The sequence below is a fragment of the Aureobasidium subglaciale genome, assembly GCF_000721755.1.
Source record: "Aureobasidium subglaciale EXF-2481 unplaced genomic scaffold scaffold_23, whole genome shotgun sequence".
NCBI classification, from domain to species: domain Eukaryota; kingdom Fungi; phylum Ascomycota; class Dothideomycetes; order Dothideales; family Saccotheciaceae; genus Aureobasidium; species Aureobasidium subglaciale.
Window position 1 is genome coordinate 195,982 of NW_013566972.1, and position 19,074 is coordinate 215,055.

The 19,074-nt window shown below is 51.3% G+C and overlaps 8 protein-coding genes across 8 annotated transcripts; 5 read left to right on the forward strand and 3 right to left on the reverse strand.

The window, feature by feature from the left end:
* Positions 1-380: 380 nt before the first annotated feature.
* AUEXF2481DRAFT_7895 (uncharacterized protein) lies at positions 381-776 on the forward strand (the record flags this gene model as incomplete). Its single annotated transcript, XM_013485166.1, has 3 exons — positions 381-521; positions 576-669; positions 727-776. The coding sequence occupies 3 exons, from the start codon at positions 381-383 to the stop codon at positions 774-776; spliced, it is 285 nt and encodes a 94-aa protein (XP_013340620.1).
* On the reverse strand, positions 528-2,264 carry AUEXF2481DRAFT_436487 (uncharacterized protein). The gene is made up of 3 exons (XM_013485284.1): positions 1,623-2,264; positions 1,060-1,566; positions 528-995 (listed from the first exon to the last, which is right to left on the reverse strand). Exons 1-3 carry the CDS (start codon positions 1,822-1,824, stop codon positions 868-870), a joined length of 837 nt encoding a protein of 278 aa, XP_013340738.1. The 5' UTR covers positions 1,825-2,264; the 3' UTR covers positions 528-867.
* Positions 1,816-3,281, forward strand: AUEXF2481DRAFT_43296 (uncharacterized protein). Its single transcript, XM_013485219.1, has 3 exons — positions 1,816-2,253; positions 2,311-2,604; positions 2,664-3,281. The coding sequence occupies exons 1-3, from the start codon at positions 2,125-2,127 to the stop codon at positions 2,979-2,981; spliced, it is 741 nt and encodes a 246-aa protein (XP_013340673.1). The 5' UTR covers positions 1,816-2,124; the 3' UTR covers positions 2,982-3,281.
* A 230-nt stretch (positions 3,282-3,511) lies between these two features.
* AUEXF2481DRAFT_436246 (uncharacterized protein) lies at positions 3,512-7,114 on the reverse strand. Its single transcript, XM_013485285.1, has one exon. It carries the CDS (start codon positions 6,849-6,851, stop codon positions 3,618-3,620), a length of 3,234 nt encoding a protein of 1,077 aa, XP_013340739.1. The 5' UTR covers positions 6,852-7,114; the 3' UTR covers positions 3,512-3,617.
* Positions 7,115-9,331: 2,217 nt separating this feature from the next.
* On the forward strand, positions 9,332-11,515 carry AUEXF2481DRAFT_7899 (uncharacterized protein; the record flags this gene model as incomplete). The annotated part of the gene is made up of 1 exon (XM_013485167.1): positions 9,332-11,515. The coding sequence occupies one exon, from the start codon at positions 9,332-9,334 to the stop codon at positions 11,513-11,515; it is 2,184 nt and encodes a 727-aa protein (XP_013340621.1).
* A 319-nt stretch (positions 11,516-11,834) lies between these two features.
* On the reverse strand, positions 11,835-12,563 carry AUEXF2481DRAFT_68935 (uncharacterized protein; the record flags this gene model as incomplete). The annotated part of the gene is made up of 1 exon (XM_013485246.1): positions 11,835-12,563. One exon carries the CDS (start codon positions 12,561-12,563, stop codon positions 11,835-11,837), a length of 729 nt encoding a protein of 242 aa, XP_013340700.1.
* An 827-nt stretch (positions 12,564-13,390) lies between these two features.
* Positions 13,391-15,234, forward strand: AUEXF2481DRAFT_48016 (uncharacterized protein; the record flags this gene model as incomplete). The annotated part of the gene is made up of 6 exons (XM_013485235.1): positions 13,391-13,395; positions 13,458-13,584; positions 13,816-14,971; positions 15,030-15,034; positions 15,093-15,153; positions 15,209-15,234. The coding sequence occupies 6 exons, from the start codon at positions 13,391-13,393 to the stop codon at positions 15,232-15,234; spliced, it is 1,380 nt and encodes a 459-aa protein (XP_013340689.1).
* Positions 15,235-17,012: 1,778 nt separating this feature from the next.
* Positions 17,013-18,833, forward strand: AUEXF2481DRAFT_68924 (uncharacterized protein; the record flags this gene model as incomplete). Its single annotated transcript, XM_013485245.1, has 2 exons — positions 17,013-17,355; positions 17,404-18,833. The coding sequence occupies 2 exons, from the start codon at positions 17,013-17,015 to the stop codon at positions 18,831-18,833; spliced, it is 1,773 nt and encodes a 590-aa protein (XP_013340699.1).
* Positions 18,834-19,074: the final 241 nt, after the last annotated feature.

Sequence of the window (19,074 nt, forward strand, 5' to 3'; positions counted from 1 at the left end):
ACAATCAACTGGCCGTCCTGTGGGCTATAGAAGTGGAAAGTCAAGTCTTGTCATTCGGACTGCTCCTTGAGAGCCTGGCAATTGACGACTGTCTTTGCGAAGCTATAAAATTGAACGTGATTGTGCATTTCACAAGGACAAGTTGAAGACGGAAAGCGTCAGGAAGCATCGAGTTCTTGGCGGGCGTTTGTAGGGAAAGCTCATGCGCCTGGTCGGCCTTCGTGCAGGCAGCGCTGCGACGAGACCGTGTCGCATCCACTTCATCACCACAATCTTACCTCGCCCACTGCTCACCTCGACCCAGTCTCATTGTACGACTCAGCCAAAGCCGTTGCGACCCGATATCTCGACCTCACACCCAACACCAGACCTCAAACAAGATGGAGAGACGCGGACGCGGAGGTGGTGGAAAGGTGCTGCTGCCACCAATCAACTACATTTTCAAGCTCCTTCAGACTCGCGCAAAGGTCTCGATATGGCTGTTTGAACAGCTGGGCATCCGCATCGAGGGAACCATCAGAGTGCGTCATGCTGTCACACCAATCTACTGGGGCGCATACTGATGAACATCACAGGGTTTTGACGAGTTCATGAACCTGGTCGTCGACGATGCCATTGAGGTCAAGCAGCCCACAAAGACTGACCCGGAAGAGTCGAGAAGACTTCTCGGTATGCTCACCCTTAAGCGTGACACGCATTACTTCATCCACTGACTTGTACTGCTAGGCCAAATCCTCCTCAAGGGCGACAACGTTGCTCTCATCCAGACTCTATGAGCTTGACCGATTCTCTCATCATCACGAATGTCTAGAGCGATGGGAGCCGCTCTGCATCTCCGCCATTGAATCTGAGCGGCCAACCACGAAATCAAGCCCTCACCAATCTGGCCTCTGACCCGCCATCTCCGAGCACCACCGCATCTACCTTCCAGTCCCATGAATCAACCGGCAGACGATATTGAGAAGGAAGCATCTGCTCAGCAAGCGCGAATCCAACTAGAGTTCCAAGAGGTCAGGAGGGATCACTATTGAAAAATGCTAAAAAGGCGTCGGTACATACCCAAAAACGGTTTCTTTCTGTTCTGTCCATCCGTCGTTTTACCAGAGCAATATCTTGTGAGAAAGTTGTCGTAGTAACCTTTGCCATGTCCAAGGCGATTCAAGTCTTGGTCAAAAGCCATGCATGGCATGAGGATCACATCTAGACCTGCAGCATCTGACGCTGGCACAGCTCCATCACTCAGGCCCTTCCCCCCGAACGAACTCACGCGATCGGAAACAGTTTCCTTCGGTATAGATGGAATGCCCCATTTGTCGGGCTGAAGCGAGGCATAGTCATCCTCGGAAGCAAGCTGCAGCATGTCCATAATAGAGGTAGGCAAATCATCTTGACGAGGCTGCTTGGGCTTGTATATATACGGCACAAACACATGCTTGCCCGCAGTCAAGGCATCTTTGGTAAGAGCTTCGGTGTTGATCTCTCCAGAAGGCATAGACATGAAGATGCTGATTGAACGAGCATTTCTGTACTCAGGCAATGAGAGCAAAAGTTTTGTGGCATTGATGGCTTACGGGATGTCAGTTTGACCATGAGAGAGTAATACAACTACGGCAAAAACAGACATTGACGTTGGACGTAATCAGACGGCAGCGAAGACAAGAGGCTGTGCAATTGCTTTCTCACGGCTTTCTTTTCCGACAATTGAGACTCAGCTCCCAGGTCTAGATTCGTTGACGACATTTGAGACGAGAGACTTCTTCTAGCAGTCTTGATGGTCTGAACAGCACGAGCAGTGGCGGATGGTCTCAGAGACTGGTATAACATGTGATCTCTGATAAATGATCGACGACGTTTTGACAAGAAGCTGCAAGAGTCAAGTTGGGTGTTTCATGTGGGAAGCTATTTCGGGAAGGGGCTCTCCCTTCTCCGTGTTTTGAGGCTTGCCAACTTGCCAAGCGCGTCGTCGTCCTTTGATTGTATTAACATCTCTCTCAACAAGGTTTCCAAATCAATTATTCTGTTTGCCCGCACCTTGTTCAAGAACACACGACCAAACGATACCCTTGTCCACTTATACACACCCGCCAACTACACAGACACCCCAAGACGAATAGCGCCACAGAAATGAGACTTCCTTCGGCTTATGCCCTCACGGCGACGCTCGCCTTTGCCCATGTCGGCTCGGCGCAGCTGGTCGATGCCACTTTGGTGGGCACATGGGCAACAAAGGCCAACAAGACCTTGACTGGTCCAGTACGATTCACCGTCTTTATACAGCATGGCCAAACAAGACACTAACGAAGCATTCAGGGCTTCTACGACCCCGTCGGCGACAACATGATCGAGCCCTCGCGACCGGGCATCTCATACTCCTTCACATCAGATGGCTTCTACGAGGAAGCCTACTACCGCGCTATTTCGAACCCTGCCGACCCTTCATGCCCTGGAGCTATTATGCAATGGCAGCACGGCAGCTACGTGATTGGCAGCGACGGTTCCCTTACCATGACACCCATCGCCGTTGACGGTCGCCAACTGCTGTCGCAACCCTGCTTAAACAAAAACTCCATCTACACTCGCTACAACACGACCGAAAAGATGAAGGTATGCGACCACACCTTGATCGATCATCCTCAAGAGCAAATGCTAACGAAAGACAAAAGGCATACCGCGTTTATACAGACCCCTACCACGGCATCGGCCGCCTCGACCTCACAGAATTCGACGGCAAGATCATGCAGCCAATGTACCTCGTCTACTCTCCCCCTCAAATGCTGCCCACGCAAACCCTCAACCCTACCGTCGCGGCCGGCGCACCCACCTCGAAAGTAAAGCGCGACATGACTAGAGAGGTACCTACGAATTTCAAGATGGGCGTGCAAAGTCAGGTCATGAACCCCGATCGCTGGTGGTGGATGGGTTTGACATTTACTGGTATTGGTGGGTTGCTCTACTTTGGTCCCAGGAGAATGGGAATGTAATGGCAGGATGATGGAATGCAAGAGTTGTGGATGGGGTATACATATTTTGGCGTTTTACTTTACAAGGCAGGCTCTCTTTTCTGGAAAACGAAGAGAAGGAAATGGGAACGGCCACATTTCTCTCGTCCTGTCATGGCAGCATTTTTTCTCGCCCTTTGGTTGTAGATGTTTTTCTTGGGCGTTCTGTCACTCTCGGATCTCGTGGGACTTGTTTTTTTTTGGTGAGCTCACGCTGCTTTCTCCTTCGTTGATCTTTGTAATTATGAAATGAACTGATAAATTATCCTTCCCCTTTGCCTGGTGTATCTTTTCGTTGAGTTGAGATGTCGCTTTCTGCTGATGCCCAAAGAAATGCATAATGTGTCTGTGAGATGTTGTACAGATGACGAGGCCTTTGAGAAGCCTCGTTGAGTAAGAAATCATGCTGTGGCTCTTTCGTGAACAGCCTTGTTGATCTCCATGGTGGTGGTTGTTATGTTGTAGGTGATGTCAAGTCGATAATGACATGTCGGTAAAGGATCCAGATCTCATCAGCGTCCGCATCATCTCATTGTCAAATGAGCATGCTCCATCCCCAATGCCTTCCCAATGTCATGTCAGCAACTGAAAGTCTCAGAGGCAGAATAGTCTCTTCCCTTACCACTTCTTAGGCCTCTTACTCCTCGCCCTCAACGTCCACAACATATCCCTCTTCCTCCCCCTCTCCCCCTCCCCATCCCTCTTCCCTTCCTTTTCCCAAATCCCCTCTTCCCTAACCATCATGTTATAAAACGCCTCATCCCACCCCTCACACCTCAACCCCAAGCCCCAAAACCTAATCCCTGGCATCTCGGCCCCGATATCTGAAGCTTCAAAGGCAGCCAGAATGTGTTCGGGACGTAAAAAGGAGGTTTTCAGATGAGTGTCTTTGTGCCATGTTGTAATGGCGGAGAGATGAGTGGAGAGGGCGAGGGAGATTTTATCGTCGTCTGCGTTGTGGGGGAGGGGGCCTGTGTAGAGGGGTTGAGGTAGGAGATGTTTCTGTAGGGCTTCGGTTACCCATTTTGGTCGTTGGGAGGTTGTTAGTTGGTCGGCCCAGAAGGATTTTACGGATGCAGGGATTGTGAGGTTGCAGCGTTCGATGTCGAGGCGGTCGGCGCGGAGGTAGGTGTACATGCCGTAGTAGATGTAGCCGTCTCCTTGCCTTAGGAATAGAGGGGCGTTCTCCATGGTTGATGGGTTTGGAGCGTCTGGGTTATCGGCGTCTGGGAGGCGGAGGACTGGTGTGAGGAGACTACCGTGGGAGCCGGGAGTGGCAGGTGCAAGGGGCTCTGTAGAGTCTTCGAGGAGATAGAAGCCACGGCCTGGGAGAAGGGTGATTTCATCTTCAGGGATGCTATAGAAAGACGGTAGCCATCTTGATCCGCCGAGGTGGTTGAGGATGAATGAGCGATCGAAGTGATGCATCTTCTCGACTGATGGGATGCCTTCAAGTTCTTCGGCAGACAGTGAAGAAAGCTCGTTGAGGTAGGCAGGTTGCCAAGTTTGGTCTGCAGCGGCATCCTTCCCGTCAACCTGAGTGGCAATGTCCAGAGGAGAGATTGACTCCTGCAGTTCTTGATTTACGACCTGCTCATCACGAAGAGCGATCTGTATAATCTTAGCTTCGGCCGCCCTGCGGTCCATATGCTCCTTCATCTTTCTCGATCCAAATCTCTCAAATGAGCTAGACTCCGGTCCTACTGTCTCAGAGGAAGACGCCTTCTCCTCATCAGTTTTCTTAAGCTCGGCTCTTGGTAATTTGGGAGCTTCGACTTGTCGTGTAATGTGTTTACGATGGGGTGGTAGTTTCTTGGCTCTGGTGGTTGGCACTTGTGCCTCTGTAGCTTGAGCAACCTCGTGAGTGTTGACGGCGCTGATGGTTGATTTCTCGCTCTCAGCCGGAGTCTTGATCGTAGGAGATCGAGTCTTTAAGCTTTCGGCCTGCTGAACAGCGTGTCTTTGGTGAGGAGCACGCCCCCTTTCTATGATGACTGGTACTTGTGCCTCTGCACTTTCAGCAATTTCGTAAGTGCTGGTAGCCATGTCGATTGTTGTCTCCTTTTTGGCTGGAGTCTCGGATGTTTCAGCTTGCTGAGGAGTGAGTCTTTGATGAGGTGTAAGCTTTCTTACTCTGTTGGCTGGCACTTGTGCCTCCGTAACTTCTTCTGCAACTGCACGAGTGCTGTCAGTGCGGCTGAGAGACGCTTCCACTTTGGCAGAGAAACCTGGCTCGAGAGCCATGATCTGTGTAGCTCCGGCTTTGTGAGTGCCATACTTCTGATGAGGTGCAAGCTTGCGTCCTCTAGACATCGACAGACGTGTGTCTGATCTGCCAGAAGATTTGGGAGAGCTATAGTCACTGGCGGCCGTCTCTTCAAGCTTGACCGACACTGCGGATGAAGGAGTCTTCGATCTGCCGCTACGTGCGGAGGCGTGTCTGCGGCGAGGCCCAGGACTAGTAATTCTGATGGGGGACCCATGAGCAGGAGCTCTTTTGTCGGTTGTGGTGGAGGGAGAGTCGGAATCTGAAAGAAACGATGCTCTGATCATCACTGACGAAGAACTTCTCGAAATCATGGACACGGCTATTATGCTTCGGTAGTCTGTAACTACCTCGAGAGAGATCTCCACTCCATGATCGGCTTCGACGAGTTGATTTGAATCATCCCTAGCTGCTTCGCTGTCGCTGGCATTCTTGAACGCCTCAGCTTCGTCGCTCGGAGAAGGTACGCGGACCTCGCCCCAGCTGTCATCAAGATCGTGCGCCACAGGCATATTTCCCGAAGACAGATCTTTCTTGCCTTGTGGCTGCGAAGTCGAATTCTCAGTGGGAGTCGCATCCCCTCTCAACTTGGCCGCCCACACTTCTGCGTCCTCGGCCTCAAGCACATAAGCTGCACCGCCGCGGTGAACTCTGGAGCGAAGCGTCTTCGCCAACGACTCCATCTGTTCTGCTCCACGAATAGAGGCTTGCTCAACAGTGAGCTTGCCTGGTAGAGACACAGCAGCAGAAATACGAATCAAGTTGGCATTGCGCATCGCTGACTCAAGCTTCTGCTCTTGGGTACGCGGCTCAATGTGAACATTTCTTGTTGCTTCAATATTCTGCTCGATTTCATGCTTGGCTCCGAGAACACAGAGATCGCGGCGAAGTTCAGGGATGTGGCGCTCAAAGGCTCGCTTCATCTGCAGTAACTCGTACTGAAGATATTGCAGCGACTGAGAAACTTGCATATCTCTGAATTGAGCATTCAAGTCTTCTTGAAATCTCTGTTGTTCGAGATTGGCGACGCGGCTTTCGAGTTGACTTCTCGTAGCGACTTCAGTGTTTCGTGGGTTGACCGACATCTGGTTGTGATGACCAACTGCATACATTGATGTTGCCAGTGGTTGCTGAGCCATACCTCCAGTTTCATGCAACTGGTCCCCAAGTGGGTTGGTCGGATATTGATCTGCCATGTTTGATTGTGCAGTGAGAGTTGCGAAGGGAGCTTGTCCTGTTCCGTAGCAGTAGGTAAGTTCTCTTTGTCGCTGAGCTTGAGTGAGGGACTCAAAGTAGTTGTTCCCAGGAGGTTGAGACGCCATGTCGCTGTAAGAAGCGAAGTTTTTGCCTGGTGTGAACGATTGGTTGTTTGTGAAAGGGCTGGGAGTGATAGAGGTAGGGTTCGTGGTGATGTAAGAGATGTTCGAGTGGTTGTGGTTCGAAGTTGAGAAGAAGGCAAGTGCAGAAGGTTTGTGAGTGAACTGATGGTGTGGCTTGCCAGGGTCGATGCTGCGAAGTTGACAATGAGGCATCGGGCTGCTACTGCCAGTTGTGTCGACTTTAGAATCTGTTGTTGGTGATCGCATAGCCAGGGTGCGTGGAAAGTGATAGGGCGTGTGGTAGAGAGGAAATTGTTGGGAGGGGTTGTGAAAGAGATAGAAGTGTTGGAAGGGGTTGTGAAAGAGATGGAAGTGTTGAAGAGGTCGATTGTAGGAAAAGTAAAGTGGTTTGACTGAGCATAGAAGTAGAGGTGATCCTCGGGCTGAGTGAGAGTCTCAGTCAGTCGAGGAAAGCCGTCTCGTTGAGCTGAGAGTAGTGAGTTGAGGGTCTTCGAGATGATTCTACGACTATGTGAACGAGGTAAAGCTCCCGGTCTGCAACTTGGAGGATGCTCGAAAAAGGCCGCAAGCAGATCAAGGAAGAGCTTTCGAATGTTGGGGAGAAGTAGAATTGGAGGGAATTGAAAGCACGTAAGTTTGTCTCGCTGATCGTCTGGGGTGTTGCAAATGGAGTCAGAAGACCTCCTTGTGTGTTTACATCTACAAACCGACCTCAAATCTATACGGTCCGGGGATTACGGTGTAGCTCATTGTTTTGTATCCATATCGAGGCTAAGAGCCAGCAAGAGACAGCTCACAGCGTCCCAGCAAGAGCTCAAAGATGCTGGCTGCCCGTGATATATGCTTCTCAATGTCGCCTTGATCGCAAGGTCGAAAATCTTGTGACCTGAGTAGTCTAGATAAACCACTTGTTGTCTCTGATTGGAAAACAAAAATCTTGTGACGGATTTGCCTGTCATTAGTCGAGCTTACAGGACGCGAAGGCTCAATTCGAGAACAAAGACTAGAGCCGCAATGTTTCGGCCGAGAATGTGCTTTTTGTTGAATCCTGATGCAGCGTAGCTGCACTTGAGGCTTGGTTCTGATGCGATGAATTGTTGCGGCGGCTAGCTGGGACATCAAAGGAGTCGTGCAATCACGATGAAGATTTTCTCTCAGTGTCTGGAACTGCAGTTAAGTTGCATGTGTCAAAAGAAAGACTGCAGAGCTAGCTTTTGTCCCTCACGATAGAAGCAGCGCTATGGCTGCACGCCTGTTGTTCCCCGGATGGTCAACTCCGCCTCGGGCAACACTGCTGTCGTGGCATGCTTAGAGTTGTCGACGGACTATCTCGCCAAAGTAGATCGCGATGTTGTATTCTCCTAGAGTATTCGTTCCGGTTTCGCATTGGACCCAGGCATTCGATACATTTTCCTATGGTGTCAGACCAGCGCAACCCCACTTTGTCGCAGGTAGAACGAGGACGAAACACAAGACTCCGACCAGTAGAAAGGCATGATTGGGGAGTAACCATAACCGAGATGGCAAACCGACCATGATGTGCGCATGCCTGCAGGAAAGATGCAAAAATGCAAGGCCGTGAATTGAGATCACTCAAGGCGCCTTACGGCTTGCGGCACTGACCAACAGGTGTATATGACCGATTGGAGTTGGGAATTCAGCATCATGTCATATTCTGACAGCGTCTGACTGCACTTTACGAGAAATTGAGAACAATGGCGGTCGAGGTGGCTGGCAGGATTAATCGAGAAGCAACATGATTGACCAGCCTCACGATTCATGATGTTGGCGTCGCTGGCAATTTCGATTCCACCCGGTCGGGAGATCATCTTGTCTCCACACACACCACATCGCTTTCCGGTGAACCTTCTGCAAGAGGCATCAGTTGCAGTCTTGCAGATGGCCGGGCCAAGGTATGCTGGAGGTATTTCAGCCTCCCAGTCCCTGTGTAACCTGACCGACTGTTTCTCTGGTGTGAGGCTGCACTGCCTTCCCCATCACCACCCGACCTCTGCCCCGCATTGCCTGGAACTTGAATAAACCATGAACCCGCGCGGTTACACGACTTGCGTTGCATGTCTCCGAGAATAGTTGCTAGTCCGAGTCTAGCCTACCCTGTTTCGCTTTTTGAATGACGGATACATGAACGAGTGTGCCGCAAACTGTGAATGGTCAGCTCGATCATTATGCCACAGCTCTTTCCATTTGCCAGCAGTAGCAGCCATGCGCTCCAGCAAGATATATCAGACTCTCGACGCGACCTACCCACACGGAAACGCTCTTCTTCTGTTCTCCGGCCGTTTCATGGGATTGGCGGTTGGCTGAAGAGGGACGAAATCGATCTTGCTTTGCCTGATGAATCGTCACACCAAGACTCCGAAAAGCAAGTCTTAAACGAGCATCTTGCGCCAACACAAGAAGCAGGAAATGATTCGGCACGACCTGACACTACGCTGGCACCATCACGGTCGCGGGAAGACAGCTTGCTCGGCCGTACCTTGTCAAAAACTAAGAAGGTTGTTCCCGAATTGTCAAGACAATTTACCTCGAAAAGGCAAAATTCTGGGAGAAGAGAAAGGCTTTTAGCAGTCAAACCCAGTGATACAGAAAGAAGAGCGGTGAGCGCAGAACGGAGGCCTCGAGCAACGAGCTTCGGATGCTGTCAATCATCTCTTTCAGCTATCTCACCATCTCATTCGGCTCCGGATATCAGTACCCCAAGTCATATGCGCTTGCCATTTGCCGATAATCATGCAGAGAGCTACTTCGATACCAAAAAGATCGTGCCCGGGGAACGACGGCCTGACCACTTGTCCAAGTCGCCCCTCTCCAGAACCATACCGCCAGGGCTAAAAGAAGCTGTTGAGCCTATGTTCCTGGATGATCGTGATCTACAAGCTGAACTCGAGACGACGTGGATTCTCAACTTGAGCATGCACTTTCGGGATAAATCTGATCGTGAAAAATTCTTCGTCACATACGCCCAACAACCGAACCGATGGTGCAGAGTGACTGTGTCCTGTGATTACAGAGATGCACCACCATCATCTCTTGAATCAGACCTAAAGTCCCTCAAGTTTCAGCGAGACAAGAATCAACGCATCTATGAGGCTATCAGGGAGTCTCTTCCTGACATTGAATTTTACGACACCGTCACAAACCTGAAGCTGGAGACAGAAGGCGGACAACTGCATGTTCACGTCACGGAGGACACCAATGAGATCATTCCTTATCCGGCGCTGGACTCTGTCGAAAACTGCCGCATGTATCGCGAAAGCGAGCTTGACTTCCAGTCACACATATCCGGGTTCGTGTACAAGGTTAGGGTCGACAATCAAGTCTTGATCAAAAAAGAGATACCAGGTCCAGATACAGTCGAAGAGTTCTTGTACGAGATTGAGGTGCTCAACGAGCTTCGAGGTTCGAAGAACGTAATCGATTTCCATGGTCTGGTGGTCGATGATGATGAGAAGGTAGTCAAGGGGCTGTTAATATCCTTCGCGTCGCTTGGTGCTCTCGTAGACGTCATCTATGATGATAAATCGAGCAGTTCTCTGCCATGGAATCGTCGGGAGAGATGGGCTCATCAAATCATCCAAGGCCTTGCCGAGATTCATGAAGGTGGTTTTGTCCAAGGTGACTTCACCTTGTCCAATATCGTCATCAACCACGAAGACGATGCTAAGATCATTGACATCAACCGTCGCGGCTGTCCGATTGGTTGGGAACCACCAGAGATTCTTCGTCTTGTTCGAAGAGGTCGAAGGGTGAGCATTTTCATCGGCGTGAAGAGCGACATATTCCAGCTAGGTATGGTTCTGTGGGCGCTCGCGCAGCAAGATGATGAGCCCGAACATGTCGCAAGAACAGGCTCCGGAGGACTGCCTCGTATCACAGCACAGGACGTCCCTAATTGGTTCGAAGACATAATCGATGCGTGCTTGAACGACCAAGCTCGAAATCGACCAAGCGCGAAGGAGCTATTGAGGATGTTTCCGCTTCACCCGCGAGACTGTGAGAAGCGGCGAATCGACTCAAGAAGTTCTGAACACAGTCTCTTGAGCCATCATTCTCACAAGGAATTGAACGACCCGTCGACCGCCGTTGACTGGAATGCTGTCGAAGAGTTTAAAAGAGAACAACGAAAGCCAGCCGACTTTGCTCCTTCGTATCCTACCACGGACCCGTATCAGTTCATCAACGCAGCGACATCCACCGAGTACAGAGTTGACAGCACCGGTAGTTATGTCATGCCCCATAGAGGAAGGAGTCTGCATGGCTACCGCCAGAGATCTGCAGCTAGCAGCACCACTAGCCTATCTCTCAGTCAAGGCTTGCCAGCCTGTGAATACGTTTGCGATGAAGAGCTTCCAGGCCATGGATACGCTGAGGGCTCACGGGATCGTCCTCAAATAGATACGACACATGAGAGGCCTTCTGTACCTGACGTCCCGCCGTTCCAATCACCCATACACGAGAGAGCTGACAATAATCATGGACGAGCGCCGAGGCGAGATCGGGATAGTGAAAGAGAATCTCCAGATCCTCCAAGGCATCAGCGTGTCCTTTTCGGGCCGCCGGTACATCAGGATTCTGGCTTTGACGAGTACATGATCGAGACCATCGACCATGATTGCCCACCAACACGCTCGCCGCAGACTCTGGCTCCAGTGCTTATGAATACTGGTGATGGCTTGGATGACGGTGCTCAGCCAGCGTCAGCAGGGACACGGCAGTCAAGGACACCGACGAGCTCCGCAGATTTTACTGAGCGTACGACAACGCCGTCGTCGCCGCCCATGACACCCTTCTCCTATCGAACGCCGCTTTCTTCTCCTACCCGCTTTCTAGAAGACGGGGACCAAAACTTAGACACGACACCACGTAATCCAGCAAGATCAGCTTCGTAACAAATCAAAAAGCCGCCAGACCAAGGCCACCGCAAGTCGGATGGCATGTGTGTTTTCCTTGTCACAGCCTAGGCTGTCATCTTACAGTGTATACTTTTCTGCAGCCTGAAGCATGGCAGACGTTGATGTGCAGTTCCATCTGAGGAGACTATCCGAAATGTTGGTAATAATTTCACGATTGCGACAAAGATTATGCCAGCAGCGGTCTGCCATTCGAGCGAAGCAGTCTTTGAGAGTATCATTCATTTCCCTTTCTCGGTCATCATGGGTATCTATTTTGGGTTGCCGTATCCGACATCATATGCTTCATCTCAATTGTCTAGCTGCTTGCGCCGTACTTCTTCTTGTAATCCTCCATAGCCTTGAGCTGTTCCTCGGTAGCCTGACCCTTGACACCCTCAATGACGTCGTCAAGAGTCAAGACAGCAAGGACAGGCACACCAGTCTCTTGACGAACCTGACCAATGGTGCTTGGTCTGTCGGAGCCGTCGTCGGGCTTGCCCTGCTTCTCGCCCTCGCTGGGGGTCTTCTCTTGTCTGTCCAGGGCAACGATGATGCCGACAAGCTCACCACCCTGGCTCTTGATGATACTGATGGCTTCTCTGATGGCAGTGCCGGCGGTCATGACATCGTCAATGACAACAACCTTCTTGCCCTTGAGGCTCTCGCCAACCATCAGACCACCCTCGCCATGGTCCTTGACCTCCTTGCGGTTGTAAACGAAACCGAGGTCGCCATACTTGGCCTCGTCGATACCGGCAAGCTTCTCAGCAGTGGTGGCGCAGAGGGGAATGCCCTTGTAGGCGGGACCGAAGAGGACGTCGAACTCGAACTCGGGGTGGGCGGAGCAGTACTCGGCGACAGTACGGGCGTAGGCTTCGCTAATGCCGCGGATGAGCTTGCCTTTTGAGAACAGACCACAGTTGAAGAAGTAAGGCGAGATACGGCCGGACTTGAGGGTGAAGGAGCCAAAGGTCAAGATGTTTGACGAGAGGGTGAGCGAGATGAGGTCGCGCTTGTAGGCGGGGAGAGCTTCTGCGGAAGACATTGGTGACAGCGGGGTAGGAAAGTGGATAGGAGTGGGATGGGAAACGAGATGCGAATCAGCAACAGGCCAGGCTAGACGCGCGACTAATTATCCACAGCGGCAAATCGTGAGCAACGGGATGACCCAAGTGTGCAGATGCAGATGCAGATACAGATGTGAACTGGGACGAGCGGTGTGCCGGAAAAATGAGGGTGGAAAATGCAGCGGCTCTGTTGCGCGCTCACTGCTGCCCAAGCGTTATCGATAGTACACCGAGCACTACGTAGTGGCCGGCTCTACAGGCCACCAAAGTAGGCACCTGCACGAACAGCAGATGGAGCTACGAAGCATCATTGAGCATTTCATCACGTGAGAGTGGATGGCTGTGGCCTTGTTGAGACACCGCAGTGAAAGATACACGTAGCAATTCTCGATTAAAGCAGTTTACCTTTGCCACCGCGGTTCACAGCAAGCAAGAAAACGATAGACCGCTCGATCAAAGGCTCATCCGTTACATCACTTTTTTTTTCCGACTCCGCTTGGGCTCCCAACCGCAGAAAAAGTGAGAAAGAAAAAAAACTAGCTTGGCGGGGCAACTGAAGCTAGGCCCTATTCTTCGCTTAGTCAGTGCGTTTTCCACACACACACTCAAAAAGGCCACCCCTCCCGCGCCCTTCTTCTCAACACTGTCTTCATACCACGGTTCATCAAGCAATCGTATCTGGTAAGCTTTGACCCCCCGAGCTGGCTCCACTTCGCTATTTCTTGGACTTGCTCGTCCTTTTCTTCTCTTCTTTTTCTAACTTCTCTTCAGAAACTTCAAACAATCTCCATACACATCAATCAACATGGGGTATGTGTTGCGCTCTTGCCTTCTCTAACTTGCTGGAGCAACGATCTAACCTTTGCGTGCAGTAAGGAAAAGTCTCACATCAACGTCGTCGTTATCGGCCACGTCGACTCCGGTAAGTCGACCACCACCGGTCACTTGATCTACAAGTGCGGTGGTATCGACAAGCGTACCATCGAGAAGTTCGAGAAGGTAAGCCATCCTCTTCCTTCGTATCCAGCATCAAGCGCTTTCTTTTCCGACAAGATCGTCCGCGTTTTCCACCTTTTCCACCTGGAGCAGGCTGTTTGGTGGGGTCGAGCTGAGCTGAGCTTCGCGCTTGGACTCGACTTCACCCAACGCCCGACTCGCAAAATTTTCACGCCTACAATTCGCCACTCATATCAACCATTCAACACCAACAATGTCTAACAACACCTACAGGAAGCCGCCGAGCTCGGTAAGGGTTCCTTCAAGTACGCCTGGGTCCTTGACAAGCTGAAGTCCGAGCGTGAGCGTGGTATCACTATCGATATCGCCCTCTGGAAGTTCGAGACCCCCAAGTACATGGTCACTGTCATTGATGCTCCCGGTCACCGCGATTTCATCAAGAACATGATCACTGGTACTTCCCAGGCTGATTGCGCCATTCTCATCATTGCCGCCGGTACTGGTGAGTTCGAGGCTGGTATCTCCAAGGATGGCCAGACCCGCGAGCACGCCCTTCTCGCCTACACCCTTGGTGTCAAGCAGCTCATCGTTGCCATCAACAAGATGGACACCACCAAGTGGTCCGAGGCCCGTTACCAGGAGATCATCAAGGAGACCTCCGGTTTCATCAAGAAGGTCGGCTACAACCCCAAGCACGTTCCCTTTGTCCCCATCTCGGGTTTCAACGGTGACAACATGATCGACGTTTCCACCAACTGCCCCTGGTACAAGGGTTGGGAGAAGGAGACCAAGACCAAGTCTACTGGTAAGACTCTTCTTGAGGCTATTGACGCCATCGACACTCCTTCCCGTCCTACCGACAAGCCCCTCCGTCTCCCCCTCCAGGATGTCTACAAGATCGGTGGTATTGGCACGGTGCCCGTCGGTCGTGTCGAGACTGGCCGTATCTTCGGTGGTATGGTTGTTACCTTCGCCCCCGCTGGTGTCACCACTGAGGTCAAGTCCGTCGAGATGCACCACGAGCAGCTCACCGAGGGTCTCCCCGGTGACAACGTCGGCTTCAACGTCAAGAACGTCTCCGTCAAGGAGATCCGTCGTGGTAACGTTGCCGGTGACAGCAAGAACGACCCCCCCAAGGGTTGCGACAGCTTCAACGCCCAGGTTATCGTCCTCAACCACCCTGGTCAGGTCGGTGCTGGTTACGCACCCGTCCTCGATTGCCACACTGCCCACATTGCCTGCAAGTTCTCTGAGCTTCTCGAGAAGATTGACCGCAGAACCGGCAAGTCCATGGAGGCTTCCCCCAAGTTCATCAAGTCTGGTGACGCCGCCATCGTCAAGATGGTTCCCTCCAAGCCCATGTGTGTTGAGGCCTTCACCGACTACCCTCCTCTCGGCCGCTTCGCCGTCCGTGACATGAGACAGACTGGTATGTTACTCATCCGATCCCTTCCCACTCTTGCCAACGCTAACATGTCTTCTTCCAGTTGCTGTACGTTCCACTGAATATAAGTCTCCCCAATTCATCCATACTGACTCTCATATTCTAGGTCGGTGTCATCAAGTCCGTTGTCAAGTCCGACAAGCAGGGCGCTGGCAAGGTCACCAAGGGTAAGATTCATGTTTGCCTCTTGTATCTATACACATTGCTAACGCACCCTCACAGCTGCCCAGAAGGCTGGCAAGAAGTAAACGAATCGACACTTTGGTCTCCAAAAGCTCGTCTTTTCTTTGCTTCGGTGTTCTACTCAAGGTCACATGAGTTTAGCATTTTACTAACGATACCACCTTTTCTCTTGTCACGACCTTGCATGAAACATGATGGCGAGGCAGTTGCTTCGAGGGATCTGGGTTTATGGCTTAGATTATTAGTTTGCAGCAGCAATTCAAAACTCATTGTTGATTGCACCCCATCTATGCTTTCCCTCTTTGTCTCTTCCGTGATTCTGTGTGACGTGTCGTGCATTCCTTCCCTGCCTCCAGGTTCATGCAAGTCATTGGGTTTTGCCGCTGAAGGAAGGTGGCTCTCGATCACCTTGATGATCATTCTTCCTATTGCTGCCATCATCTGTCTTCCTTGCTCGCAGCATCATGACTTTGCTATGGCAATCGAAAGAGGCCGCTGCAGTTGATAATGCCCTTGGTCCTCGTCAAACTTTTGAGCACTCTCTTTGGCTGCTGAGGCCTGCATGCGAGCAGTATCACCCTGGCACAAATTACAATGCACCAAGTCTCAACCATACCTGGCTGGAATTGCGTTTATCTCTGACATAGCATGCGCTCTCGCAGCAATGTATACTCTTCGACTGAACAGGCCATGTTGTTGGCGGACAGTATCATTTACGGAGTATTTTACGATGTCGTGAATTCGATGTCTAAAATGCCACGAGATTCCAGTGACCATTGATGCTCCAATACCAGGCCCTTCAAATAAATCTCACTCGACGAACCATATGGGAAATAGGGCTCGATGTGTAGACAATCAATTCAACGATGTTCATCCTTCCAGCCATACACATGGTGGCTCGTGAAGGCGTAGATGAGAACGCGCGAGTTGCCAGGTGATTGTTATGCTGAGATGACGTCTCTCCAGCGAAACTTTGAGTAGCCGCGTTTCCTCCTCTCCCTCGTCAAGAGTACATCACTTTAATAGCTGCATCAAGGCATGATGTATTCTCGATGTTGACGCGTCTACAGGAGATTCGTCGGTGTTTGGCTCTCTGCGCACGCTTCTTGTTTCCTGAAAATGACTTTGCATTCTTACAGCTCGTTATTGCTCCGCTTCGTGACGGAGGGAGAAGGAGACGAGCAAAGAGAGTCGAGCTTTGCTCGTCGAGAAAACTCAAGTCGCCTCTTCTGTCCTGGTCTCTGAGAACGAGCATTTCGATGGGCCTTGCGACACTGCTGGTCTCGTCTCAGATGGTCTTGCCAATTTCGCAGAATCATGCGACTTGCAAATCCCCACTCCCCACCACAACCAGCGTTGACACTGCTATGCAAAAATCGATTCACCAGAGGTAGATACACGCGTGGTGTCACAAGCAATTACTGGGACGAGGCCCGACAGGCTTGAAGATCTCAGAATAGACAGAAACGCGTCCCATATGCGTCACTGACAGAAGACAAGCAGGAAAAAGGACATGTCAAACTTACAAGCCACAACCGACGTGCCATCAGCCACCACCTCTTGCGACAAGATGGCATTCCTGGAGCAACGCATCATACCGCTGATCAAGACTTTGTGTTTCCAGTATATCCCTCGCATATAGGGCTTTCGGAAATAAATGCGTGCGGACCATCTTACGCGGCCATTGCTACGCCTTCTCCACTGTCGTATGGTCTGAGATTCAGAAGTCCACAAGCCGTATAAGTAGAGCTCGTAGCCAGGAGATTACCTCAGGAACAAACTCACTAAAACAGTCTTCATCCTAGGCCTCAAGCTTCTCCATACCCAACAACCCCATTCGACCATGAGCCACCTCACTCGTGCAGCAGTAGCTGCCAGCCTTACAGTCGCAAATGCTTCGTCTCTTGCTGATGTTTGCACTGTCTCCAACGTTCAGGCTGCTCTTCCTGCCAACGGTACCCTCTTAGGCATCGACTTGATCCCATCGACTGTGACCGCAAGTGCCGTCTACAATGCTTCCACCAGCATGGGCGGTATGGGATCTACTTCGGGCAGCGGTACCACGTACAGCTACTGTAATGTCACCATTACTTACACCCATACTGGCAAGAACGATGAGGTTGTTGTCAAGTATGCTTTCCCTCAGCCCTCGGACTTCAAGAAGCGCTTCTACGTCGCCGGTGGAGGTAAGTACGTCGAGCCGACACGAGAATTCATACACTGACTTGTATCAGGTGGTTTCTCGCTCTCAAGTACCGCTACTGGAGGTCTCGAATACGGTGCTGTCGGTGCTGCCACTTCCGCTGGCTACGATGCCTTTGATTACAGCTACGACGAGGTCGCTCTTGCTGGTAACGGCTCTATCAATTGGGATGCTACATACATGTTCTCCTACCAAGCGCTCGGCGAGATGACCAAGGTCGGCAAATACATTACCGAGGGCTTCTACGGCATGAACAACACCAAGATCTACACCTACTACGAAGGTTGCTCTGATGGTGGACGTGAGGGTATGAGCCAGGTCCAACGCTTCGGAGACGAGTACGACGGAGCCATTACCGGTGCTCCCGCCTTCCGCTTCGCTCAGCAACAGGTCCATCACGTCTTTCCCGCAACCGTGGAGCACACCATGGATTACTACCCTCCTCCATGTGCGCTCGCGAAGATCGTCAATGCTACCATCGCGGCCTGTGACCCTCTCGATGGCAGGACTGATGGTGTCATCTCTCGTACCGATCTCTGCAAGCTGAACTTTAACCTGACTTCTATCATTGGCGAGTCTTACTACTGCGCTGCTGAGACCAGCTCCTCCCTGGGTTTTGGCTTTAGTGGTGCAAAGGCTAAGCGTCAAGAGAATAGCCAGAGTAGCACTACACCTGCCCAGAACGGCACTGTCACTGCTCAGGATGTTGCTGTTGCTCAAGCTGTTTACGACGGTCTTCACGACTCGAAGGGAGAGCGTGCTTATCTCTCTTGGCAAATCGGCTCTGAGTTGTCTGATGCTGATCCGACTTACAACTCCAACACAAGCTCCTATGAGCTGAGCATCCCGTCTACTGGTGGTGAATACGTGACCAAGTTTGTTCAGCTTCTGGATCTTGACAACCTTTCCGACCTTGATGGCGTCACCTATGATACTCTTGTTGAGTGGATGAACATTGGTATGGTGCGCTACCTGGACAGTCTGCAAACCACTGTTCCCGACCTCACCAACTTCAGAGAATCCGGCGGTAAGCTTCTTCACTACCACGGCGAATCTGATCCTAGCATCCCCGCCGCTTCTTCCGTCCACTACTGGCAATCCGTGCGCTCCATCATGTACGGCCAACTCTCGCAAGAGGAAGCCCAAAAGGAGCTTGAGGACTGGTACCAATTCTACCTCATTCCTGGTGCTGCCCACTGCGGAACCAACAGTCTCCAACCTGGCCCTTACCCTGAAAACAACATGCACGTCATGATTGACTGGGTCGAGAATGGCAACAAGCCTTCGCGCTTGAACGCTACTGTTTCGTCGGGCGATTACGCGGGTGAGACTCAGATGCTTTGTCAATGGCCTACCCGTCCTATCTGGCATGGCAACAGCACTTTCGACTGTATCAATGATCAGGCATCTATTGACAGCTGGACTTACACTTTTCCTGCTTTTAAGGTTCCTGTCTACTAAGGACGCGTTCGGAGGCAGGAACGATGCAGTTGACGGTCTTGAGGACCATAACAAGTAATTAGATGCTCTAGGCTGAATGTATGGTTAAGTGTGAAGTTAGGCACATGGTTATGTAGCTTAGGTATGTGCACTTAGGATGCGAATTCTCCGTGTCTCTTACTCTTACCTCGACCTTGCAGGATATTAGGCGATCTGCACCATGTCTAGTCAGATTCTCGGCGTGTGATAAATTTAATACTAT